Source organism: Primulina eburnea, chromosome 13 (genome assembly GCF_022965805.1).
Source record: "Primulina eburnea isolate SZY01 chromosome 13, ASM2296580v1, whole genome shotgun sequence".
In the NCBI taxonomy this organism is placed as follows: Eukaryota; Viridiplantae; Streptophyta; class Magnoliopsida; order Lamiales; family Gesneriaceae; genus Primulina; species Primulina eburnea.
In genome coordinates, this window is record NC_133113.1 from 27,473,528 (window position 1) to 27,500,598 (window position 27,071).

Consider the following 27,071-nt stretch of genomic DNA (forward strand, 5'->3'; position numbering starts at 1 on the left):
AGAAAATATTACAACCTTGTATGAAAGAAATGGAGAAAATATTTGATGATCTTCACTTCCTTCTTCCGGCCTTATTTATAGAAGGCTCCTTCGGATTTGAACTTCGGATTTCAAATCTTCATAAGCCTTTACAGCTTGCATTGGGGACCATTTGGTGGTTGAGGGGTCCCTGTCTAGATTATTAATCTTGACATCAACTTCTCATCCTCCTTTATCTCTCTTAGATACCATTGACGATGAGTTTCCAGGATATCGGCAGTAATTTCATCTTTTTTATACTCTTTGAAATGATTTACTAACCATTTCAGTGCTTCTGCCTCTTTCCTCTTGTATGTTATTCTTCTTTTCAAAACTTTCAAATATACACGATACATTTTTAAGTTTTGATTCTGGTGTGTTAACTGGTTTCCTTTCTGTCCTTATTTATGGATGAATTTTCGGGACCAGTTAATTTACTTTTATTCATTGGATTCCTTTTAGATTGGTGTCCAATGCTTGCTGAGTCATCCACCATTTGTTATTGGTGGTCTATTTGTCCTTTACCACTAATTAGTGGTTGTCTTGTTTCTACCACTTACATGGTAGTGGTCCTGCTTTTGTAATGGAGGGTCACATGTCCCTTTTAATTTTGTCGAGGAATCTTCGGCTTTCGGCTTCCTCGAGGAAATCGTGAATGTGGTCCATCCCCACTTGTACTGGTATCGGTAAAGTGTTTCCGATCAGATCTCGGCTTGAATCCTTTACCAAATTCCGGTTCCTTCTGGTTTTGGCATTCTGGACAGATGTTTTCAGACCATCTTCCTACATGTGCCATATTACAGAATTTCCGACGAGTTTCTTTACTTGCCGGCAGCTTGCTATTCCACAAAAGATTTCTTTTCTTTTCAAATAGATCTTCTGCAAAACTTGTTGTTTTTCCTGTCATGGTATTTAACAGGAATGATCCGTTCACTGAATGATTGTAGAATTTGAACGGAAACTTGACTTTGTCCATCTCAGTGAGACAGACCCAAATACCCCAAGCTCTTCTGGTAGAAATGTCATCTTCAGTTATTGAAGACACCAGGGGTGTTTCTTCTGTCGGAGGGTCCTTGATAAATTTCTGGACATTCAAATCTGGCCTCCTTAGCTTGATGAAATGGAAGACTTCGTGAGAACCTTTTCCTGCTGGTTCTGGTGCTGTACTAAAGAAGTATAGCTCCAGAACATCTCTCCTGGACAAATAATCATTGTTTGCCCAAGTTTCGTGAACAGCTTCCTGGATCCATTTTGGTAGACCTGAAATTTCTGGAAAGTTGGGTGATGTAGTATAAACTGAGGCAAGAGCCCCAAATTCATACCATGCTTTAACTTCCTTTGGATATGAATTTTGTTTCATCCATACCCTTGGATATTTTCCCGAAACGTCAACCCTGCTTGTAGCTGGGTTAATGCCAACTCGTGTTTTTAATTTCTCCCAATTCTGCTGATAAACCTGAAATGGAGAAATTATACTTTCATTAGTATCAACCTTAGTTTTGCCTTTGTCAATACGAGGCCTAAGGTTAATCTCTCCCTCTTCAATCCCCGAGGTGAAGGGTTGACTTGACGACTCAAGATAAGGATCAGGAGTCTCAATTTTTGTTTTGGCCGACTCATCTGATGATGATCCCGACTTAACACTTGTGCAAGGGGTATTTGAATCCCCCGCTACAGGTATAGAATCCTGTACTCGAAAACTCTCCATTTGAGAAACCAGTGGTCTCTCAATGCCCTGGAGGATAGGCCTTTGCGTTACAGACCATAACTGAGTATATGCCTGTAAACATCCTGTAATTCGATCAGAGACAATTCTCTTATCAGCTTGTTGTAGCCTTCCCGCAACTTCTGCGTTAACAGCTAACTTGTTGAACTCGGTTTGAAGCATTTCAAGGTGTTCCCTCAAATGCCTCTGCATCTTGATAATAGCATCAATGTCAATGCTGTCCATCTCTTGTTAAAAAATCTGCAAGAATATTTTCATGAGATTTTATTATCATAATATCAAAAATATAATTTTGACATAAAGCTTGCCATCGTAATAATCTAGCCTTCTCCGGTTTAGACTCAATTCTATTCCTCAAAAAGGCTTTAACTTGAGTGTTATCAACTTTCAAAGTGAATTTCTTTGCAAGCAAAAATAATGGCCATTTTTCAAAAGCCCTCTTTACTGCATAAAATTCCTTTTCGTTGATATGCCATCTTATGGCTTCTGCATCTGAGAATAACCCACTACAATATCTGCATGGTTGTTCTCCATCTGGTGTGAGCTTTGTTAATACTGCAGCCCACCAATGATCACTGGCATCGGTATATAATACCAGATCATCCTCGTCTTGAGGAATAGCCATCTTTGGAAGATTTTTGCAAACCTTCTTTAAATGGATAAGTCCTTTTGTGTGTTCGTCTGTCCATATAAATCTAGCATCCTTTTTCAATAATGGACTGAACACCTTCCTGTGTTTTGCTAGGTTTTTAATAAACATCCCAGCAAAATTAACAACCCCTAAAAAACTTTGAAGTTGTTTCTTGTCTTTGAGATTTTCTGGAAAATTCTGCACTTTTTCTACTATGTGCTCTTGCAGAATTATTCCTGACTCATCGATTTCAATTCCGAGGAATTCAATCTTTCTTGTAGCAATGACTGCTTTCTTTTCAGATAAAACCAGTCCTTCTTTCTTGCAAACATTAGAGAAAATCTCCAAATGTTTAACATGTTCATTCATATCTTTGGATGCTATTAAAACATCGTCGATGTAAACAAACATAAACTTGAAATAATCTTTGAAAAGATTATCCATCTTTCTTTGAAATATTTGGGGTGAGTTAGCCAATCCCATTGGTAATACTTCCCAAATATAATGTCCTTGAGGTGTGGAGAAAGCTGTGAATTTCTTGCTTTCTTCCTGCATCCGAATCTGATAGAATCCAGACTTGCAATCAAATTTAGAGAATATCTTGGCATTGCGAATGCAACTAATCAAGTGTTCTCTACTAGGTATAAAATACCCATCAAATTCCAGAATCTTATTAATTTCTTGATAATTAATAACCAATCTGGGTTTTCCTCGTTTAATCTCACCATGGTTTCTTACCAGAAAACCTGGACTGCTATATGGTGACATACCTGCTTTGATTAATCCAAGGTCCAAATGTTCCTTGATTATAATCTGCATATCCCTCTGATCAATGATGTTCATTGGGATGGGTTTACAACGGACAAATTCATACTCTTTGCCTTCCTTGATCTTAAGGCAAGCCCTGAGTTGATTTCTGTCCCACCATGCCAAGGGATCTTCGTATAATTTTCTTTGATCCTCTTCTTGACATCTTCCAGTGATACCTTAGATTCAAACTCTACTTCATTTGTGTGTAGAGTTATCTTAAGGCATTCTATATCTTCTGGTTGGAGTTCCTTATCTGCTCTTAACTGGAGCATTGTTTCTCCAAACCGTCTTGAATCCTTCATTTTTGGGTTCAGAAGTTTTCCTGAATCACCACGCTTGCTGCGAAACTGGATTGGCAATTTTCTGTAAAATGCCTCCCGAAGTCTCTGGACTATGATTTTGTGAGCACATGGTGTTGTGAATACTAATCTTCTAGTCTCATTTTCCTGTGTATAGGATTTGAACATTTGTAAGAAATTATTTCCTAACAATATGTCAGCTCCTGTATCATGAAAATAAATTGGTGGTGTCTTTACCTTGTACCAAGGTGTTTGTCCAGCACCGCCAATCATGATTTCAGTCATCTTAATCCCTTTACATAAGATTAAGATTCTTCTGGAAAAATCTCTTCCAGCAATCTTGGGTAACTCTTCTTCCAAATTATTTGGAAAAACTCCTCGTTTTGCTGTACATATTCCAGCACCTGAATCAATATATGCAGCAAAGTATTCTGCCTTATATTGTTCATACAACATTCCTACTGGAATGTATATGGAGAATGGACTTGTGGTCATTGGATTTTCCACATTTTATCTTCTGCCATAAACTCCATTCCATACTCTAGACGTTTCCAAGGTTTATGTTCCTCGAGAAACTCTAGCCCAAGAATCAATCGTTCTGATTCTTTTCCTGGAATTCCTTGAATATGAACCTCCAATTCTCCGATATTAATCAGTCCTTGGTAAGTTCCTATCATCGGTTGTTCCAAATGGTATATTGAATTACAAGGAAATTGATTCCTTTGTTTTGTAATATCAAATACTATTTCTACTTCCTTCCAACCTTCTGGGCCTCTGAGTTTTCCTATTGTAGAAAAACTTTTCAGCTCCTGTTGGGTTTCTATGACAGGCTTTTTATCCCATCTGTGACTTGTAATTCTATCTCCTTGAAAAGATAGTCTTCTTGGTTCCAATCTAAGACTTTGATTCCTCTGTAGAATCGGTTTGTCTTGGATCTGGATATCTGTTTCCTGTATTAAAGGAAACTCAATTCTTTCTGGATAAATTGCCTGCGCAACTTTTCCAAATATCTCAGGGATTTCAATAAATTCGTTTCTAATAAACAACTCAGAATGATGTGTATTAGATAGAGCATATGAAATCTGATAGGTAATAGAATATGGTCTATTGCCTTCTTTCATCAACCTTTTTTCGTTAAAATTCTGATGTAATGTCAAGGCTCGGCTGAAATCTCGATCTGCCAGGTTGTAGGCTATCCTTGGATAGATTACTCCTACAATTTTTCCTGCACAGAGGTTTCCTGAGATTGTTCCTAGTACTGAATCTTGTAGATTCCCCATTCTTTTATCGCATATGGCGATATCAATCGGTGAATCTATCCCTTCTTTGAAAGTAGCCTTTATCATAATCTGGATTGCTCCTATGTGAATCCAGGACATAGTCCTTGCTACTTCTATCTTGAGTTTTTGTAATTCCTCCTTTATTTCTTCGAAAGGAATTAACTGCATCTCCATTCTATTTCCTGTAAGTTCCATTGGGATTGCCATTTCCCTTCTAGAAACTTTATAGATTAGATGATGCTTTCTGTTTCTTAGGCCAAGACTTCCTAAGAACTTTTCTACCTGTCCTGCTGAGAAACCTTGGTATCTCTGTAAACTCGGATTTTCTCTCATGATTCTTTGAACCATGTTATGAGATATTGTTGTCTGGCTAAAAAACCCAGACAAATCTTCATGTGTTTCGTGTCGAAACACCTCGTCTTCAGTCCGATTCCGATTCTGTTCCATCAGATTCTTCTTGACTTAAGACGACTTCTTCTTCTTCATATATACTTTCATCTGAGGCGATATCCTCAAATCGGTATACTTGAATAAGATCTTGGTAATAAACTGCTTCTTCAATATCCGGAGTAGGATCAAAACGTTTAATACCTCTTTTCTCATTTTCTGGACAATTGGTCGAGATATGACCTCTTGCTCCACATGTCCAGCAATTACAATCCTTGAAACTTTCATTGGCTCTAGTATGAGCTCTTCTGAAAGTTTTCTTTGTAGGTGTTCTTCCTGTGCTTCGAGATGAGCTCGATGCTTGGGATGATATCCTACTTCTTGATGGTCCGCTTCTTTGTCCAGATTTATAAGATCTGGCTTTCTGTCTAGACCATACGGTTCTTAGTTTCCAAGAACTTCTTCCACTTCGCGCATAAGGATGAGTCCTAAAACTTTTCCTTTTATGCTTCTGTGGTTTTCTTCCAATAATTGTTGGAAGATCATTTTCCTTACAACACAAAGGAGTTCTTTTGTTGATACCCCTTAGTCGTTTGTAATTCTTTTGTAATGCTGCCATGTGACACCATTCTGCTAATTTCCCTTTAAGGAAAGAGGCTCTTCTTGCCAATGTATCTGGATTACCAGGTACGTATTCCCTTATGAGCATTTCTCTCCAAGGGCTTGGCATTTTTGCGAAGAAAAGCTGCATAGCTATATCTTCTTCGACTCCTGAATTCCATCTATATTTGGTGAATAACATAATGTATTCATCTACCAAACATATATTATGTAATTCAAAACTATACAGAGCTTGAGTATATTTTTTCTTCTTCTCTGTATCTTGACTGTTGAAATAGTCTACCCCTATAAAGTGTGCTTTGAATAGGGTAGCCATCTTTCCAGCGATCTCACTAAGAGATTCCCCAACTAGGACTGACTCTTTCATGTCTGCTGAAGTCATGTCTCAAGCAATTTTTACTGATCCCATAAGACTCATTTCCAAAAGTTTAATGAATCCTTCTTTGTTGAGATCAAGTGTTCCTGCTGCAATTCTCATAGCAGATGTCCAATCGTCTATGAGATCTTCTCTGTTTTTGAAGTCCAATACATCAAGGTTAAGCATAACCCCGTAAGGATGTATAGGATCTAAAACAGTTTTCCCATAGGGTGTTTGGTGCAAAGGAATTTGAGTTCTCCTTGCCCTTGTTCCCGCTGGGTGTGATCCTCCACCGGTATGGAAATCAGTCTGAGATTCTCTCATATTTACATTATGAGATCCCATACTTTCCCTTGGTGGTTCCTGAGAAGATGACCAGGTTATTGCAGGTGGTGTTTCACCAACTGCTGTATTCATCTTTAGATCTACTACTTTGAGATTTGCGAAAGATTCCGCAAGCTCTTGTAGATCCTCCAAACCAATCCTTTCTAAAGTTGTCATCAGATCGATTTCTTTTCTGAGACAGACTTGATTAGATTGATCATCTTTTCTTCTTCAGTTAAAGGTTTTGACACCACTCTGGCCTTCCCTTGTTGATGTAACAAAGGTTCGGTACCAAAGGATGGTGGTAACCAGCCTCCTGAAGTTCTTCTACTAGAACTTGGTTGTTGTTCTAGTTTCTGTATTCTTGTTTGAATATCCTTTAAGATTTCAAGAATTTCTTCTTGTTTTTCTAGGACCTTTTCAATCCTTTGAGGTACATAATATAGCATATTGCCATAATTTTGTACCGTTTTCTGTATTTCTCTAAGATCCAGAGAGAGCTTAGAGGAGTCTGGTACTATCTCCAGAAATTTATTATTCTGAATCATAAATTTTTACCTGAGGGTGCTGTTGCTTCCCTTCGTAGATCTTCTGTCTATACAGATCCATTGTTCTCTGAAGAGTTTCTTCTGAGTAGATTTTGAAGTATGTTTTTACGGTTCTTTAAACCTTGTAAACGCATACCTTTTGTTCTGAGTTCAGTGAAGCATATACTTCGCTGTAATTCTTGTGTTAGGTGAGTTTTTAAATAATGTAGGGCCCACGCTGAATTTTATATTCCGTAATAACGAATCCCACATCGAAAAACTTAGAAAAATGATTGAAGGTTTTAGTTATAAATAGAGCTCAATTCCTTCAGTTATTGTATCCCAAAATCAAAAGCTTTTCAGCTTTGATAAAAAGAGAGTGCATAGAAAAAAGGAATGTATTTTTTTTCTTGAGTGCGGGAATTCTCTTTTGTGAGTTAGAGAAAATATTTTCTCGGTATACTCGGGGTTGGGATCGTGAGATATTGAGTGTATTGGTGTATACACTTGTTGTAATATTTCTCCCGGTTATAAAAGTTGCAGTGCACCGTGGATGTAGCCTATATTGGGTGAACCACGTAAATCTTTGTGTTCTTGTTGGTTGTTTTATTCCGCATTTTTGGGTACTATTATCATCGTGATCGGCATCGCTTCGGGGTAATTCCCCAACAACTGGTATCAGAGCCTTGTTGTGAAAATTCTTAAAAATTCTGAGTATGCTCTGTGGTTGCAGCTTTGTCTGATCTTCCACATCAGAAAAGATTTTTTAGATTTCCTGTTAAGGCTAGAGAAGTGATGGCCGGAGATGATGGATCGGGACCGGGAATCAACAAGTTCGACGGAACAGATTTTTCGTTCTGGCGGTTACAGATTAGAGATTATCTGTATAGCAGGAAGTTGCATCAACCTCTATCTGGAAAGAAGCCGGAAAAGATGGAGGATGATGACTGGAAGCTTCTTGACCGACAAGTGTTAGGTGTAATACGATTGACCCTAACGAAAAACGTGGCACATAACGTGGCGGAGGCAAAAACAACTGAGGAGATGATGTCCATTTTGTCGGACATGTACGAAAAGCCATCGGCAAATAACAAAGTACATCTCATGAAGAAGTTATTCAACTTGAAGATGGGAGAAGGTGCTTCGGTGGCTAAACACATCAATGAATTCAACACGATTGTTTCACAGCTAACATCTGTTGAAATTAAATTTGATGATGAGATTCGGGCACTTATTCTTTTGGCGTCTTTACCAGACAATTGGGAACCAATGCGGGCAGCGGTTAGCAACTCTGTTGGAAAAAGAAAGCTACAATTTAATGATGTCAGAGATCAAATTCTTGCCGAGGAAGTTCGCAAGATGGATTCTGGTGAAGGAACATCATCAAGTTCTGCTTTAAATCTCGAGAATAGAGGAAGGGGCAGGAGTGGCGAAAAGAGTTTAAACCAATGGCATGGTGGGTCCAAGTCAAGAAATGGAAAAGACAAAAGCAACTTTGAAAAGAATGTGAAGTGCTGGAGCTGTGGTGAGACTGGTCACTTGAAAAAGAATTGCAAATCAACAAAGAACAACGCTAATGTTGTTACTGAGGAGGTACATGATGCTCTGCTATTATCCATGGAAAGCCCTGTTGATTCTTGGGTTATGGACTCGGGAGCTTCGTTTCATACCACTGGTAATCGTGATGTATTCGATAATTACATTGCGGGAGATTACGGAAAAGTTTTCCTGGCTGATGGAAAACCTTTGGAAATAATTGGTATGGGTGATATCCGGATGAAGATGACAAATGGATCTGTCTGGAAAATCAACAAAGTAAGGCATGTACCAAAGTTGACACACAATCTGATTTTAGTGGGACAGCTTGACGACGAAGGCCATAAGGTGACCTTTGGTGATGGTTCCTGGAAAGTGAGAAAGGGAGCCATGATTGTTGCTCGAGGAAAGAAAACTGGAACACTTTATATGACTTCCAGTTTGAGGGGTAAATTAGCGGCTGTGGATGCTGGAGCTAATTCAAGTCTATGGCATAGTAGGCTTGGGGATACGAGTGAAAAGGGAATGAAGATGCTTGTTTCAAACGGAAAGCTACCGGGATTAAAGATCGTTGAACACAAGCTGTGTGAAGCTGTATTTTTTGGAAAGCAGAAAAAGGTGAGCTTTTCAAAAGAGGTCAGAGGACCGATATCGGCGGATTTGGAGCTGGTACATACTGATGTATGTGGACCATCTCCTGTGACATTCCTTGGAGATCACTCAAGATATTATGGCACTACTGTTGACGATTCGAGCAGGAGATTTTGGGTTTATTTTGTGAAAAATAAATCGGATGTTTATGAGACCTTTAAACAGTGGGAGTTAGCCATGGAAGATGTGATGGATTTGCTGTCATCCAATCACATGTGGAGGTTGTCAGAACTTCCTGAAGGTAAAAAGGTTTTACAGAGCAAGTGGGAGTACCGGTTAGAAAATAACGGTAGCAAGCGGTACAAAGAAATACTTGTTGTAAAAGGTGAAAAGAAAGTCATTGGTTACACTGATATTTTCTCTCTGGTGGTAAAGTTAACTACTATCAGGACTGTACTTGGATTGATGGTAAAAGAAGATTTACATCTGGAACAGTTAGATGTAAAGACGACGGTTCTTCATGGTGAGCTAGATGAAGAAATGAATCAATCACATGGATTTGAAGTACGAGGGAAAGAGAAAATTGTGTGCAAACTTCAGAAGAGTTTGTATGGTCTCAAACAAGCTCCAAGACAGTGGTACAAGAAGTTTGATGGTGTAATGAATAATGATGGTTTTCTGAGGTATCAGGCTGATCACTGTTGTCATGTGAAGCTTGATGGTTATTATATCATACTACTGATATATGTAGATGATATGTTGATAGCAGGAGCTTGGCTGGAGGAGATTGATAAACTCGAGAAAGAGTTATCAAAGGAATTTGCTTTGAAGGATTTGGGTGCTGCAAAACAAATCCTTGGACTGGGGATCCTTAGAGATCGGGTGAATGGAGTCTTGAAGCTTGAGAAGATTCCTGAAAGCAAGAATCCAGCTGATATGCTCACGAAGGCTGTTATCATTGAAAAACTGAAGTTGGTCTCCTGGACTAACAAAGGAGGTATGAGCTGCTGCACTGATGGTGTGAAGACATGATTGGAATCAAGTCTTCAAGTGGGAGAATTGTTAGGTGAGTTTTTAAATAATGTAGGGCCCACGCTGAATTTTATATTCCGTAATAACGAATCCCACATCGAAAAACTTAGAAAAATGATTGAAGGTTTTAGTTATAAATAGAGCTCAATTCCTTCAGTTATTGTATCCCAAAATCAAAAGCTTTTCAGCTTTGATAAAAAGAGAGTGCATAGAAAAAAGGAATGTATTTTTTTTCTTGAGTGCGGGAATTCTCTTTTGTGAGTTAGAGAAAATATTTTCTCGGTATACTCGGGGTTGGGATCGTGAGATATTGAGTGTATTGGTGTATACACTTGTTGTAATATTTCTCCCGGTTATAAAAGTTGCAGTGCTCCGTGGATGTAGCCTATATTGGGTGAACCACGTAAATCTTTGTGTTCTTGTTGATTGTTTTATTCCGCATTTTTGGGTACTATTATCATCGTGATCGGCATCGCTTCGGGGTAATTCCCCAACATCTTGTTCTAATTGATTTATTTCCAGGGAAATAAGTTCAATTTCGAACTGGATGGTAGTCCCTGGCATTTTTAACAGATCATTGAAGATCTGGTCTTTTCGGCCTGTAAGAGTCTACCTTTTGTGTATGCAAGGTTTTGCAAACACTGCTGTCTTTCATCAGGAGATAAATTTCCTGATTCAATGAGTTGTTTCAGATGCTTTATAGAACATCTGAATAGCTCTATTCGGAAACTAATGTTTCTGGAATAGAGATTGAAATGATTTCGGGGATTCCTAAATCCTTTCATTTCTTGATACATGACATATACCGTCATTTGTCTGATGTTTCCATCAGATCTGTACCATAACTTGTTGGTCACCATTGGGACATACCTCTGTTCTCCTGTTTCTGATATCTAACGATAGTTAGATAAACTTGTGTATATTCCAAAATATTGGAATAGCTCTTGTAAATTATTTTCCTCGAACTAAAGTTCGGATTCATAATTTTTTTTCGAAATTCTCCTTCTCATACATTTAGTTACTAGTAATAATAAAATTTTCGTGTTTGAAATAAATTAACCATGCTCTGATACCATTTCTGAAGCGCGGAGGATCAATTAAAAGAAAATAGAGAATAAGGGTAGTTTTGTCAATTTTATAGGTTTAGGGAGTTAAAAGAGAGTTTTTGATGGCTAGGGAGCTAGGGACAAGTTAAGTTTGGGTTTAGGGATTTATGAGCAATTTCCCCATAATTAAACGATATTTATTTATTTACATTATTATTAATTAGTGATTAGGATGGACAATCTAAGATAATAATTTTGTAACTTAAAAATGGTTTAGCATGGAAAATGAAGAGGTATGAGCTAATTGTGAGATAGTTTCTGCAGTCTATTTTTTACTTTTATAAGTATAATCTCATCTTTAAATGATGTTGTCCTTACTTATTATAATCTATCATTATTATTAAAATTATTGTTTGACACCTAATACATTTTATAATATTCTTTATTATCATTATTTTTTTATTATTATCATTATTAGTGGTAGTAAATTATTGACAATGATTAATTACTAATTAAAATGTATAATTTATTTAAGATTATAATATTGTTACCCTAAAAATGAAATTAGCATTGAAAAATGGGGAGTTACGAGCTAGTAATGAAGATGGGCTGTTAAAGAGGGTTAAAAGTGATGAAATAATTCTTTAATACTATAAATGACCTTATCGTCCTTGATCTTAGGAAGGAGTGGACACCAATTTAAAGGGATATTGTGTCAGTTCATATCCACTTGCTATCCACACTTTACATAAATATATGTAGAGATATTTGTGTTCAAAAACTGCCACAATCACCCATAACAGCTTTTCACGGCCCAATCACTTTTTTAGCATACATAATCATTACTGCTTTACAAATATTGTGTCTTTGTGTTATATAATCTTTTTAATGAAAATACTTTAGTATTCTAAAGCCTTTAAATCTTGGCAATTCAATTTGCTATGCCTAAGACACGTGACTGACTTGTCATGGAACATAATATCATTTAATTTATTTATTCTGTACGTGATATGAGTCCATTGCTCTACAGCAAAACCACATTTGGTATTGTCATAGTCCCTTTTCTCTCAGCAGTTTTTTCTTTTTAGACACTATTTTTTTAATAATTATAAATCACGATAATATTTCCAAAACACATTTGCATCATCCAATTTTAACTTGCATACTGCTATAAAAGATGTGTTACCGTATCTGTTGACTCAATTCAAGAAACTTTTGAGATTGAATCATTGTGTGCTTAAGTTAGTAGTCCACTTTGACGATAGTTTACTTCCCTATCCAAGGAAACCTTGAAATGCGTAGTCCTTTAAAAGATAATGAATGATGCAAAACAACATTGATATTTGATGCTGTTTCAGTTTGTATAGTTGGTAATATGATACCAAACTCCACTCAACTTGTACAAAGTGGTTAAACTCATCTTTTCCATGTGGTGGTTTCTTGAGGACACAAGACTACTGATGGTGATGATTCTTGTGATGTCAATATAATTATTGTAATTTGTTTAAACTACATCAATGTTCCGATTGTTATTTATGTTATGTCCATCAAAACCAAGGACTTAGTTCAGGTCCCTCCTATGTGATAATTCCAAATTTCTACAAAATTATCAGCACATTTAAAGTTTATAAATGCAAAGATTCCCAAGGCTAACATATGGGGCATTTGAACTCTCTCTGGAAACTATGGCCAGACAACAAGATGATTACAAAAGCCTAATATTGTATTATAACAATAAAAGCATATCAATAGTTTCAATATAATGTCTGCCAAATGTCCTAGTTTCGTAATCATTTTTCATTTAAATTTTTTATGTCATTGTAGATTGAACAGTTGATGGAAGCATTATCATGTGAGGTTAAGACAGCTGAGCTGAACTTATTCTTAGATCTTGAACAGGTAACTAAGAATCAAAACAAACAGCAAAAATTATTGGCAGGAAACTTTTTTTTCATCACTAATATTAATGAGCTTCTACTTGTAATTTAGGATTTGAGGCAAATCCCTCTCCCTAATAAGACTGAAGATGACATTTTGCTATTCTTCAAGCTTTATGATCCAGAAATAGAAGACCTAAGGTATTTTTATTCTTCTGATTAACCTTTCTTCATGGTACAATATATATTAAGAAAAATATTTTAAAATATCAAAGAAATATATAAAAATAACCGAAGGCGGCTTGTATGGAAACAACATCTTGTATTTTATGCCAGATATGCTGGAAGACTTTATGTGAAGGGCATTGGCACACCAGCAGATATCCTGACTGAGCTAAATAAAATGGCAGGCTATGCTCCTGATGAAGAGATCAAACTCTTTAAGGTTTGTTTCATTGCTCTATGCTTTCTTTAATAGGACAGTTTTTTGGGTCCCTATATTTGCAATTATATATGTTACAGTTTGTGTAGTAGTCTATTAGATAACAGTTACTGTGCCCCAGTTTTTTGTTTTCTGCGTCAAAGATGACCATTTTGTCCTTTCCGAGTCTTCTATATCGAGCTGGTTTCCCCATCATTCCCGTAAAGGTGGTGATAGATCGAGGTAGAAAGGTTGGCAGATCAGACCGCTGGAACCATAGTATTTTATCTGTTGGCTTTTAGTTCATCTAAATCCTTCCCTAATGGATACTAGGCACAATTTTTTTAGTGTTTTGTGTAATTAAACTACTTTGCCAGAGTTAAATATGAATATAACAAACCAAAACCTTTCCATGAGCATTTTTTTGTTCTTTCAGGAAATAAAGTTTGAACCTACTGTCATCTGTGAATGCATCAACATGCAACTTACATTTAAAGCTTCCCAGGTAATTTGAAATCATGTCCTCATGTTCGCTTTTTGTTAGAGACATTGTTTCATGTTAGAGACATTGTTTCAATGGCTTTTGTCTGCCTTATATTGCAGCTTGTGGATGGTGACATTGTTTGCTTTCAAAAGTCTGTTTCTGTTGAAACTTGTCAGCTAATTCAATGTCCAGATGTTCCAACATTTTTGGAGTTCCAGCATAATCTCCAAGTACTTTCCAAAGGACATTGGGTGACCTTCGTTTCATATCTTTTGCAGGGCTCTACTTTAGCTTCATGTAGTTTTATATGTTGCAAGTGATCGAATTCGTTACTTTCAATTAGATCATGTAGTTTTATATGTTTCAAGTGATCGGATTGGTTACTTTCTGTTAGATTTGCTTATTCGTATTTGATGGTAAAGAGGGTTTAATTTTCTTTTTCGTTTTTGGTAGCGTAAGACTGGAGGATTTTGGCTTAGGTTTACCACTCACCTTTTTTGGCATGTAATTATTTTTCAACTGCTCGTGAAATTGTGTGAATCGCGAACATCTAGAACTAGGAGTTCTTCAGATTTTTAATACCCTCTCTCCATTAATTTATTATCCAACAAATTTTATGAATGACTTATTTCAGATGATCATTGACAATCTGGACAAGGGGAATCTTATGACTTTGCAGCTTTCTCTCCTATACTGCAAGACTATCACACTATTTCAAGGCATTTAATTGTTTTTGCATCTTGGAGAAAAAAAACATTGTTTCCTTGTGTCTCTTAGTTGTAACAAAGTCTCATATAAAGCAACTGAGTCAGATAGTTAAAATTGAAGTGGCGAAAATCTAAACGAAACACAAAAAAAAGGATGTTCTTCTCAGTTCTAATTAGACTCAATACTTTCATTATTTAATGGTCCAAGACATCATCTGCTTAATGCTTATACGAGGTGTTCGTAGTACCACTTAAACAGTTTCAGCATCTGTAGTGTACTGTAGTGTTTAAATAGGTCATGTTCTCAGAACTTTTCTGGCATTACTCTTGCACTTTCCTGGCGTTAATCTTGCCTCAAGTTTTGTCCTGACATCATTTTTTTAATTTTCATCAGCACTGGTTCAAGTTCACCGGAAATAGTTTCTCCTGTAACTTCTGAAACTTCTGAAACTTTATTTCTCGTGTGAGAAATGGGTGAAATTATTTTTGTGACAACTAGAACAACTGTATACTTATGTTATTATTCGGCAACTTCTTATTTTAATCATATGTTTGATTTTCTGAATTGAACGTTTGTCAGGTTGTTCATTTTAGGTCCCTAAAGAAGCCAAAGGACAATAAATTCAGCTTGCAACTGTAAGCCTTTTTTAAGAAACTTCGTGTAATAGAACATGTTTTTTTTTTACCTTCAAAGGTCATGCTAATGTGGGTATTTTCTGTGCGCCGTTTGCATTAATTGAATTTGTAGATCAAGGCTTGATACATATGATGAAGTTGTAGGAAGCGTAGCTCAGCGTCTTGGAGTAAATGATCCATCCAAAATCCGGCTTACATCACAAGATTTGTCCACTCAGCTGCCAAAACCTTATCACGTAAAGTATCGTGGAGTTGATAACTTGTTAGAGATGCTGCTCAATGACAATCACGTAAGTGACAAACTATCCTGATGGTCAGAGTAAATTTGGTAAGGGCCTTGAAACATTGACAAAGACCGTTCTTTTTTGCAGATTTCTGATATATTGTATTATGAAATATTGGATATGTGTATGCCGGAAGTACAAGGTCTAAGAACTCTTAAAATAGCTTTCTTTCATGCAGCGAACGACGTGAGTATGAATTGGACTCTGGTTGCATACGCATGTCAAATGCACTCATGCACAAAACCTACTCATTTTTTATTTTATGTTTAACGAAGACCATCTCCCTTTTTCATTTCTAGATGGATATTTACAGTTTGAGACTGCCAAAGGAAAGCACTGTGGGTGATATTCTTTATTATCTTAGGACGGCGGTAAGCCTTGGGACTGTTGTTAGGATCATTAACACAGAGAAAAGTATACCCTAGCGGCACATACACATACATGCGTACATAGTACATACATACATATATGTATGTGTGTGTGTGGTGTGGGTGGGGGATATATCTTTCAAGTATTTTGAATGTTTACTTTTTGTCCTTAGTTGGATCAACTTATTATTTTGCTTAACATATCTTCATGTGATTTTTCTGGCATGATATGGAGCAGGTTGAGTTATCTCATCCAAATGCAGAGCTAAGATTGATAGAAGTGTTCATGCACAAGATCTACAAGGTCTTCCATTCTCGATTCATTTCTGTGTATTTGTTCTTCCTGTTTATATGCTAAGATCAAAACACAGTAGGAAAGTCATCTTTGTACCAATTCAACTTAAATGGTTGAACTCAATCAAGTATATGTAGAAAGCATGGACCGCTCATGGAATACAAACATTGTAAAAAGTTGAGAAGTACAATGTAAAATTGGATTGGTGTGTTACAAGGACACAAGAAAATTTGCAAATGTAGGACAAGACAAACATGATATTCCTGATAACTTTTGTAATGTGTAACTGTCCAGGCAACTATGTCTTGTTGAGGAATTTTTCCCTGGTTTTATCCATGTTTGAGTCACATGTTCCCTATTTCCCCATCCTTTTAAAAACTCAATCCTGCACTTTGAGAACAAAATACCTTTTTCTGCAAAAGCATCTGAATTCCTGCCTTGTTTGAAGTGTCTAGAGCTTGTATACGTCCTACACTTATCAGATGACAGGAGCCACTGACCCAGAAAGATGCAAGAGGTTTTCTTATGGCTGTCTGTTCTTACATCACTTCTAGTCATTGTATCTTGTGGCTGAAATTACTTCATTTTAGAGCTCTCGCTGGTGGAGGGAGTGGGATGTTAAATCTTCTTAATTTTTTTGCCTTTTCAGTTTCCTTTAATATTCTTGTTCTTTGTTTTGTTTCTTGGGAAAGTCATATATCTAACAATGCGATCTTAAGTTAAAGTTGCTGTAACATCACTTTGCAGATCTTTGCAGTCAATGAAAGCATAGAGAGCATAAATGACAATTATGGGACATTACGAGCAGAGGAGGTTCTCTCTCTTGCTCCCCTTCTGTGTGTGTGTGTGTGTGTGCATGAAGTGCTCATAAGTGCTTTCATTTTTTAGGTTGTGCATGCAGCAAATAATTGGAATCTTTTATAGACTATAAAAGTTACTTGCCTTTTAAAGTGGCTTCATCTTCATTGTCAACAAGTCCCACATTGAAATTTCTTGTTGCAGATTTGTGAAGAAGAGAAAAGTCTCGGTCCACTTGATTGCTTGATTCGTGTATACCACTTCAAATCCGTGGAAGTTGAGAAACAAATGGTGAAATTTGTCCTAATTCAGTTTGAGGAGGATCAATATAAACATATTTTAGAGTACAATCCATGGAATTGCACTTGTTCCACCTCTTCTTTTCATTTACAATAGCATCGAACTTTTTTCTAACAGCAAATCCATAACTTTGGTGTGCCATTTTTGTTGGTCATTCACGAGAATGAAGTTTTATCTCATGTCAAAATTCATGTTCAGAAGAAGTTAAATGTACCAGATGATGAATTATCTAAGGTATACTAGGCTCAAACCTAGTCTTAATTCTACAAGTGGATTTTTTACCTGGCATTGAGTGAGTACACTTGTTACTCTCTCTTTTCCTCCAGTTGCTACACTCTCACTTTCTGTCCACTTGCATGTTTTTGGCAGTGGAAGTTTGCTTTTGTGTCTGACGGTCGGGCAGAATACCTCCAGGATTCAGACATTTTGTTCAGTCGTTTCCAGGTCATTCTCACTCTTGCTCTCTCTCGATGTTGTACATTATTAAAGAGACTTGCTGATGCACTTACATCACAGGTTAATAACAACATTTCATGTTTTGAATGTTTGGATCGTACAGAATTGTGACAGTAGTGTTTACTGTGAGCGGCATCTTGGGTTGGAGCACTTACCTCTGGTGAAAGACCAGGTATCATTATTCTGGCCATATATTCTTGAATAGTAGCAGTCTTTTACTTTTTTTGTTCATTGTTTATCACCATGTAAAAATATTGCTAGAAAATATTTTAGGTTGTGCTTGGAAGATAGATTCGAGAATATTGATCTCAAATTATTTGACTTGCTCGGTTGACAAAAAAATTGAAGTTCAAATCCAATCTATATCAAATTATGCAATTTCAATAGCAATTGTGGTGTATTTATTTTAAATACACCAACATAGGTGACATTTGAAATTGTCTTTCAAATCCTTTCTCCAATTCAAATCATTAATCCATGCACAAGTCATTTTACCTTTTAATTAAACGAAACTGGATACCCGATATATGTATTTGGTTACTTCTAGACTGTAACCGAGATCAGTTTTTAGTTAGCTAATAATTCTCATTCCTCTTAGATGAGCTCATACTGACCAGAGATTACAAAAAACCCAAGAGTGAGGTTTGCAGGCCTTTGAAGAAGCGTTTGTGGTCAGCTACATGAGATTTTTGTCACCCTTGTACAGTTGTATTAGAAGCCATGGGATCAAGAGCTTTTGCATATGAACAGTGCGACATAAACCGACAATCTCCTTATATTTCTTGAATTATAAGATAACTCTATGACCTGCCCTGCAACAGATTATAAACTTCTGAAAAATAGAGTACACTGGAGGTTAAAGTCCATCTGCCCCCCAAATTCAAGAGTGCGATATTATAGAAGATGTTAAAATCCACCTGGCCTCTAGTTTGAAGAGTAGACGTGCAATTTAAGAGCTCAGTTGACTATGGAAATAGATCACAATTATAAATTAAAACCCATCTCTCCTCTATATAACGATAATATACTTGTGAACCAAATCACACGATTTAAAAATTGCCTACTGATGATCTTTTCCAGGCCATGAGTTTCATATAAAAACCCGGTCTGTTGGTACATATGAGAAACTAATACTCGAGGTCACCTATTCTTGCAGGACCTCCTTCATCTGAGAAGCCTGTGAAGATGTATAAATAGAAATGTGGTGTCAACCAGTCTTATACGTAGGCATGCGATTCTTTTCCGGAAAATGAATTGGCAGAGAAAAAGAATTGAACTATTAAATGCCGTTGGATTCAAGTACTGTAAGCCCTGTTGAAGCCAGTGTCATTTTCATTAATACAAACGCCTGTGATAAAAAGAAAATTGGATTGTAATTGTTACAGAAAGGGGTTCGCCAGAATTTTCATTTCTTGTCATCAAATTTTGTAGTGTTGGTACGTACATTTTCAAAGAAAATTCTCATGAATTGTTACAGGGGGATGAAAGGAAGATTTCTTTGATGCATCTTCTGTCGATAATTCTGGTATTTTCATATGATTCATTTGATGAGTGATTGATTAGTTGTTTTGTTAATTCTATGTCGTGCACTATTTTTTTGGGTCTAAATTCTCTTTTTATGACGGTGAGAATTTAATTTTCATAGAATCACAAATTTAAAAACATTATGAACGTCATTTATACTGTCTAGACAAATAATCTTGAAGTTGAAGGGTGTAAATTACCTTAAATTTCATATCATGATCCATTGACTACTTTTAAATATCCGAAATATTCTTACTCTAGTAATTATTTTATCTCATAATAATACTTAAATAACTATACGCTAAAAATAAACAAAATGTAAAAATTTAAAATATCCAACATATCCCTACTACATTGATTATTCCAACCCATGATAATCCACAAAATAATTGCTCACTAAACTAAGTAAAATAATTAAAAGGAAAAAAAAATCATTATAACAAAATAATCTAATAAAAGGTTATCCCTAAAAAATTATAAGGTTGATATAACTTCTAAATAATTTAAATATTAATTGATTAAACTCCAAAAGTTATTATATATCAATTACTCTAATAACAGTAAAAGAATATTGTACCAACACAATTTTTTTTTTTAACGACCCACAACACAATTTTTAGTCCATATTAAATTTGAATTATTGTAATCATTAACGTGAACCTAACTCACACTTATGATGGAGTTGGTGTTGAATTCAACGTGGTGAAGTTTCATTTTAATTGAATATCAGTCGTCAGTCATCGCTACATGACAAACAAAATATTATTTATTGCGTCGGCTTCGGTTGAAATATTTTGTCCTACCGAAGAGTCATCCAACCTAAATACCAGGTAACATTTTATCATATGACGTCATACAAATTAAAATATATGTGCATGGGGAAAAATATTTACTTATCAAATTAAAAGAGCAATTTTTTAGACGGTGTTACATATTTTTATTTTTGAAACCAATCAATTCTACATATATTTATAATAAAAAAATAACAAAATTGATAAATGAATTGACCCTAGTAATTTGATCTTACATTGAATGGCTCCTCGTTTGATTTTTGTAAATTGATTGGTAGATTGTGTGTGATAAATAAACAATTGTATTTTAATTTCTCAAACGATCTTTTCCATAAAACCAAAAAGAAAGACAAGCATGCCGTCTCAAGATACACCCAAAACCATAAATAAAACTTTTCCTCTAATTCTTTTTCAAGTGTATTATATAATCTAATTTTTGTTTATCTATATATATATATATATATATATATATATATATATATATATATATATATATATATATGGAATTTTTTTTAATACTACATTTTACACAAATTCATAAAAACATATATATTATATCGATTTTAAATTTAAAATTAAAATATTTATAAAAATTGATAAATAAAAAAATTATTAAATAATAATATTTATTATATCGGTTAATTCGGTTAACCGATTTCAAAATTTTGAAAATCATAACTGAACCGAACCGAATCGATATAACCGAATTTTTTTAATTTAAAAATCGAATTTCCAAAATAACCAAACTAATTTTTCAAATTAGCTCGATTCAATCGATTATTTAGATTTAACCGAAATCTTACTAATCTCACGTAAGGTTTTTGTTTATGTATATAATTTCTTTCTTCTTTCCATAGTGATACACATACATGCACTGATACACACAACATTAATGGCTCCCACAATTGTCAAGGACAGCGCCGACGCCGACTCCACCACTTCTCCACATCCGCATGAGGTGGACGACTGCCGCGGAGTTCTCCGAGTGTACCGCGACGGCTCGATTTGGCGCTCAAACAAGCCAAGCTTTGAAGTACCTGTAAACGATGACGGGTCTGTACTGTGGAAAGATGTTACCTTCGACTCCACCCACAGCCTTCAGCTCCGGCTTTACAAGCCGGCTTCGCCACTCTCCATCGAGCTCCCGATCTTCTACTACATTCACGGAGGTGGCTTCTGCATCGGCTCCAGGACGTGGCCCAACTGCCAAAACTACTGTTTCAAGCTCGCCTCGGAACTCCAAGCCGTGGTCATCTCCCCCGACTATCGGCTGGCTCCAGAGAATCGGCTTCCGGCAGCCATTGAGGACGGCTACGCAGCTGTTAAGTGGCTTCAAGGACAGGCCACGACCGAGGAGCCGGATAAATGGCTGACTGACGTGACTGACTTCAGCCGCGTATTCATTTCGGGTGACTCCGCTGGCGGGAACATAGCCCATAACCTGGCGGTTCAGCTTCGAGCGGGATCGGCTGAGTTGGCTCCGGTACGAGTGAGGGGTTACGTGTATTTGGCTCCGTTCTTTGGTGGAACTGTGAGGACAATGTTTGAAGCTGAGGGCCCAAAGGAAGCGACCTTGAATTTAGAGCTTATTGACAGGTTTCTTCAAGTAATTTCCAAGTTTCATTTAAAAAATATATATTATTTCTAAAATGATATATTTTGTGCCTATGATTTCATATTACATAAGGTTTTGGAGGCTGTCAATACCAGTAGGAGAGACTACGGATCATCCACTTGTGAACCCATTTGGACCCGTTAGCCCGAATCTTGAAGAAATGGAGCTTGACCCGATTCTGGTTGTGGTTGGTGGATCCGACCTACTCAAAGACAGAGCTCAAGAATATGCAGATAAACTGAAAACATGGGGGAAAAGGATTGAATATGAGGAGTTTGAAGGGCAGCAGCATGGCTTCTTCACTCTTGATCCAGATTCTCAACCTTCCAAACAATTAATGCTGCGAATCAACAAATTCATACTGGAATATTCTGCCTAAATACATTCGTATTTTCATTGCTTTTGGTGAACTTCAAGTAAAATAAAGTAGATGTTGCTTTTGCTCTTGGAGTTTTCAACATGTATCTCACTTTTTTCATACGAGTTCACAAGACATGCGCCATTGCTTTGGATTAAAAACAACATGAAATTTATCAACATTTTCTTGTGAAAAAATGAAACTTTGAATTGGGATTGTGGTTATTGTTAATATTAGTATTATTTTTAATATATAAGTGGGGAGATACCTACCAAGCCCATCAATATCTGAAGTGGAATAGGCAACAACAAAATTTATCTAGCATGTGTAGTTCCTTTTCTTCATAAAAAAAAGGTAAAAAAAAGAAAAAGGAACCAAAAAAGACGAGAAAAAGAGGAATAGGAGAGAAAAAATTTCTCCATAAACCAACAAAAAAGGGAAGTCCACTGTACTATTTCCGGCTCTTAACCCAAATTCTCGCATCAAAATGTGATCTTGTCTCCTGCTTTTTCTCCTATCTTTTGACTCTGCGTGTAATCGAACCAGTTCTTTAATTACTCCGATCTGGTGGTGGATTTATCATCTTTCTCGATTGTATTTGAATTGAAGAGTCTTTTCGAGGTCATTTTTGTTTATGTTTTCCGATTCTGAATTTTAATGGGCTGTAGACTAAATTTTATGTGTTTGTTTTTGGTAATTAACATTCTCGCTTGTGTGTGCTGTATATACAATCCAATCTTTTCTGTGCTTTTAATTATGACTCATTCAAATGAGGCTTTATTTTGTTGAGATTTTATAAATATATTTTTTGTTTGAAAGACCAGAGGCATGTCTTGAATTTATTAACAGATTCTGGTTAAAAATTTATGAATGGGAGAAGGAAAATGAAGTAAAAAGTTTAATGTAAGGTCTTTCTTTTTAAAAAGAGTTTTGCTCACTATTACGCATTATTTCTATCTTTAGAAATGATATCGATTTGGTAAACTATGCAAGGATAATATTGTGCATGTTGCTGCTCAGTTGATAGTCGTGCTTGAACTCTGCATAATGCGATAAAGATTTACATGTCTCTGGCAGATGGAAGAGCCAAATAACTCAGAGAATCAGTTGACATCAGCTGCAGCTTTTGTGGATGGTGGGATTCAAGAAGCATTTGATGATTCTTGCAGCATATGCCTCGACGATTTTTGTGATAGTGATCCTTCGACAGTATGTACAAGGCTTATAAACTCCAGGCGTTGTTGATTGGTATTGGCCTGTTGTGAAATAATTTTTTTTTTTTTTTTTTTTTTCCGCAGATGACAAGTTGTAAGCATGAGTTTCATCTTCAGTGCATTCTTGAATGGTACAAAAATCAACTTGCGATTCATACAACTTTTCCCTGACATTATATTTGATTTTTCACACCCACGAAAAGCTATATGCGATATTTCCGTTTTCTACCAAATTCTAAGCCCACATTGATATTACATTCATGTGCGGCCTTGCTATATGCAACCAATTGAATTTGGTGACATTGTCAAGTTTCCATCGTTGCATAGTGCCTGGAAGAAATTAGAATAGAATGATAATCTAGTTATGTTGTGCCTTCAGCTACACACACACACAGGACTTTTTGCGTAGTATTTACCTCTTTGTTTGCTAAAATAAACTTCCCCATGTCCCATATCAAGATTCATTTAGGTTGTGTTTGGATTGAAGGATTTAGATTTGAAAAAGTATTTGAGGAGATGATTTAAAATAACTCCATTACTTGTGTTTGAAATCCACCATAATGTCTCAAAAAATAATTATTTGGAATTTGAAATTCATCACCAAGTGGATTAGCCCAAACAAACCAATGGATTAGGCATCAATCCAAATGCAATCTTAATGTTTGCTTGGTCCACTACCAATTGAATTATTTAGGGGCATCTCTCATCAAGCTGTACCACATGATGGATGTTGGACAATGTCAATCATTTGTATGTAAATATATCTGTAGGTGCCAGAGAAGCTCCCAGTGCCCAATGTGCTTGCAACATATCAGCTTGAATGATCCCAGCAGGTACATGGATTTCCCTTTGAAATTCTGTATCATTCCAGAATTTTTATTTGTAAAGTGTTCTTGTATGCTTGTTTTGCAGCCAGGAATTGCTTGATGCTGTGGAGCATGAGAGGAAATTGCGAACAAACCGACCTAGAAATACCACCTCTATATTTCATCATCCAACCCTGAGAGACTTTGAGGTGCAACATGTCGATGGACTTTCCAATCTGCTCGTATTTTAACTATTCTAATTAGCGCCTTCAGTTCAAAAATAGATTCAGCCGTGTTAACATAACATTTTCTTGAACATCTGGTGTAGTTGCCAATAAGTGCGAGTGATTCTGAATTTGAAGAGCGTATTATTCAACACTTAGCCACTTCTGCTGCCATGGGCAGGGCTCGTCAGCTTGCTAGGATTGAAGGTCGGAGGAGTAGGACATCTGCTCAAGGTCATCCACATTTTTTGTTGTTTTCCACTCATCCTAATGGACCTTCTGCCACAATGGTTGCTTCTTCTGTCAATGAGAGAGATGGTTCTAGTACACCCCCTGTAGTAAGGATAGTTGCCTCGAATTCTTCATTACTTTCTATTGGAGAAGATTCTATGCAGCTTATTACAGGTCCATCATCTACCCGAGGATCGATTGCTGCTGCAAATCAACATGGAGTATCCTCTACCAATTGGTATATTGTTGTTTTCCTTCATTTAATTGAGTCATTAAACCTTTAAAGTGATCACAATTCACACTTTTGGTGGTTCACTATATTATTTTGTCTTACAGGAGATCTCCTACCCAGACTTCCCCGAGTGGCCAAGAGAGAGTTGGATCATCAGATTTCCAGTCATTCTCGGAGTCTCTGAAATCTCGTGTTAGTGCATGGTCCATGAAGTACGTGAAGAATTAGACATTGTTCTTGATTTTATACCCCCTTGAGTTCTAAATATAAAAATTCTTCTATGTTCCCTTTTGTAGTACTCCAGCTTAGCTTAAAGTAGAAAAATATTAAAATACAAGCAACAAGAAGGCAGTGGAGTGAACATTACACATGGGTTCAATCTATGTCCGACTTTATTAGGGACCTTTACTTGGAATGGCTTTATTCCGTTTCTAGGTACAAAGAATCTTTAACTAGGAGCACACGAGGATGGAAGGAGAAATTGTTCACTCGCAATATTTCAGCCTCTTGTTCCAGCACTGAAGTTCTTAGAGAGGTTGACCACAGTATTGCTCCTGCATCTCGACTCATGGATCATCTTGAAATACGAGAAGAAGATAGAACCAACATAGCTAGTAAATCAGGTGGTACAGTGGATAGCTCGAGTGCAAATCCTACTAAACAGCTGATTATAGAGACAAATGCTGGCCTTTCTGTTAATGATAACAGCACTCAAGCTCCTTGTGCTGCTAGTTCTGCTTCAAGCTAAATTATGATTCCAATATAGCTCAAATTCAATGTACTCCTGTTGCTGGTAAGATTCATCAGGCAGCTTCTTTGTATTGGTAAACACGCATGACGACCACCATGCAAATGTGGCTTCATCCCATCAAGTGCTCGAGTTGTGGCATAATATAAGCTTGTGATGCTTATTGTTATTTCGAATTTTCTTAACCTATATATGGATCGAAGTCATATGATTCTTGTTTTTACTGAACTTTTATTTTTTTCTGGTCGTTGTTTGATCTTGTGGTATTTAATTTGCTCATCAGGTGAACTCAGAGCCGTACATGTGGTTCACAGGGCCTGAGGGAACATGTTCAAAAAATTCTTGTTGTGATAAATAACCTTAAAGATCATTTTGCAAATTAAAAATAACCAAACAATAGATATAAAGAAAATATAATTTACAAGTTATATATTTATCTCTTTGCGATTTTTTTTCTTCGTGCGCCACAACATCAACATAGCTCTAACGTAATGCAGTATCATATAAACAATTATATTAAAAAAAGATTGAAATTGGTAAAAATTGTAAGATATGTTGCCAAAATTGAAATTTATCAATATAAATTATCAAAATAACAAAATGATAAATATAATGAACCAATATTATAAAAATATATGATTTGTTTTAAATAATAAATATAATATTTTATTCAAGAAAATAGAAAATAAAGATATATAAAATAGATAAATATCACACTTTTTTGTGTTTTATTTTTTAAATGGGTCAAACTACATATATTCAAGAAAAGAGTCCAAATAATCTACAAATAAAGTATAAAAGTTTAACACATGGGTTGACACAAGATAAAATAATAAATATATTGGATAAATATTACCATTTTATGCATACAAAATTTTTAAAAATTTAATTAATGAGCCATGTAACTTTATTGTTTGAGATCTACATAATTTGATTAAATCCACAATGAAGACAATCATCATATTTAATCATATTTTCAATGGATCAATGTTCATTTTTTTTTAAAATGTCCATTGCACATACTATATATTTAGGTGCATGCCTCAACAACATGAGACTTGTGATTTTTTTTGGGCCCCTGTGAAGACCGAGCCCTAAGGCGATGGCCTGTCTCACCTCACAGAAGGTACGGCCTCTGTTGTGTACTTCGTCATCGCTATCGCCATGATACTGGAAGTCATGCAATTTGGAGCAATAAAATGAAGTGTTACTTCTTGGACATTGGAGGTTGGAACTTGGTGAGAGTATCAGATTTTTTTTGATAGGCAAAACTTAGGGTTCTTGGTGAGAGTATCAGCCGCCCATCTCCTTCGAAATTTCCAGCCGCTTTTTTTTAACTTCGTTGCGAGATTTAGTGCCACGATCGTCCCGGATCAATCCTCACGCCATCTCCGATTCGATATCGCCGTTTCGGTATTTCTAATCATCAAAGGCACATATATTCTGTTATTTCTGCATCGATCTCGTCATAATATGTGTCGTGTTATTTTTATACGTAAAATTTTATGTTTGACGT

The 27,071-nt window shown here is 36.1% G+C and overlaps 3 protein-coding genes across 4 annotated transcripts in view; all 3 read left to right on the forward strand.

Moving 5' to 3' along the window:
* The window catches only part of LOC140808619 (ubiquitin C-terminal hydrolase 12-like), a 30,079-nt gene extending 10,716 nt beyond the window's left edge, over nucleotides 1–19,363 (forward strand). The window contains exons 17-32 of the mRNA XM_073165738.1: nucleotides 13,011–13,085; nucleotides 13,176–13,264; nucleotides 13,400–13,508; nucleotides 13,921–13,989; nucleotides 14,088–14,198; nucleotides 15,256–15,311; nucleotides 15,424–15,601; nucleotides 15,683–15,781; nucleotides 15,895–15,966; nucleotides 16,202–16,267; nucleotides 17,006–17,071; nucleotides 17,261–17,347; nucleotides 17,474–17,590; nucleotides 17,726–17,800; nucleotides 17,916–17,984; nucleotides 18,969–19,363. Of these exons, the coding sequence (XP_073021839.1) occupies nucleotides 13,011–13,085; nucleotides 13,176–13,264; nucleotides 13,400–13,508; nucleotides 13,921–13,989; nucleotides 14,088–14,198; nucleotides 15,256–15,311; nucleotides 15,424–15,601; nucleotides 15,683–15,781; nucleotides 15,895–15,966; nucleotides 16,202–16,267; nucleotides 17,006–17,071; nucleotides 17,261–17,347; nucleotides 17,474–17,590; nucleotides 17,726–17,800; nucleotides 17,916–17,984; nucleotides 18,969–18,995 (1,365 nt within the window). The 3' untranslated portion in view covers nucleotides 18,996–19,363. The remainder of the gene's footprint in view (nucleotides 1–13,010; nucleotides 13,086–13,175; nucleotides 13,265–13,399; nucleotides 13,509–13,920; nucleotides 13,990–14,087; nucleotides 14,199–15,255; nucleotides 15,312–15,423; nucleotides 15,602–15,682; nucleotides 15,782–15,894; nucleotides 15,967–16,201; nucleotides 16,268–17,005; nucleotides 17,072–17,260; nucleotides 17,348–17,473; nucleotides 17,591–17,725; nucleotides 17,801–17,915; nucleotides 17,985–18,968) is intronic.
* Nucleotides 19,364–20,988: 1,625 nt separating this feature from the next.
* Nucleotides 20,989–22,140, forward strand: LOC140809183 (strigolactones hydrolase CXE15-like). Its single transcript, XM_073166680.1, has 2 exons — nucleotides 20,989–21,723; nucleotides 21,815–22,140. Exons 1-2 carry the CDS (start codon nucleotides 21,020–21,022, stop codon nucleotides 22,119–22,121), a joined length of 1,011 nt encoding a protein of 336 aa, XP_073022781.1. The 5' UTR covers nucleotides 20,989–21,019; the 3' UTR covers nucleotides 22,122–22,140.
* Nucleotides 22,141–22,431: 291 nt separating this feature from the next.
* On the forward strand, nucleotides 22,432–25,840 carry LOC140809181 (E3 ubiquitin-protein ligase RHF2A-like). Of its 2 annotated transcripts, XM_073166678.1 has the most exons (8): nucleotides 22,432–22,721; nucleotides 23,178–23,309; nucleotides 23,399–23,445; nucleotides 24,085–24,147; nucleotides 24,227–24,329; nucleotides 24,449–24,813; nucleotides 24,912–25,019; nucleotides 25,243–25,840. In XM_073166678.1, the coding sequence occupies exons 2-8, from the start codon at nucleotides 23,178–23,180 to the stop codon at nucleotides 25,553–25,555; spliced, it is 1,131 nt and encodes a 376-aa protein (XP_073022779.1). In that variant the 5' UTR covers nucleotides 22,432–22,721; the 3' UTR covers nucleotides 25,556–25,840. The 2 variants fall into 2 exon arrangements, with proteins under 2 accessions (XP_073022779.1, XP_073022780.1); XM_073166679.1 differs by lacking the exons at nucleotides 22,432–22,721; nucleotides 23,399–23,445 and having other exon boundaries at nucleotides 23,178–23,348.
* Nucleotides 25,841–27,071: the final 1,231 nt, after the last annotated feature.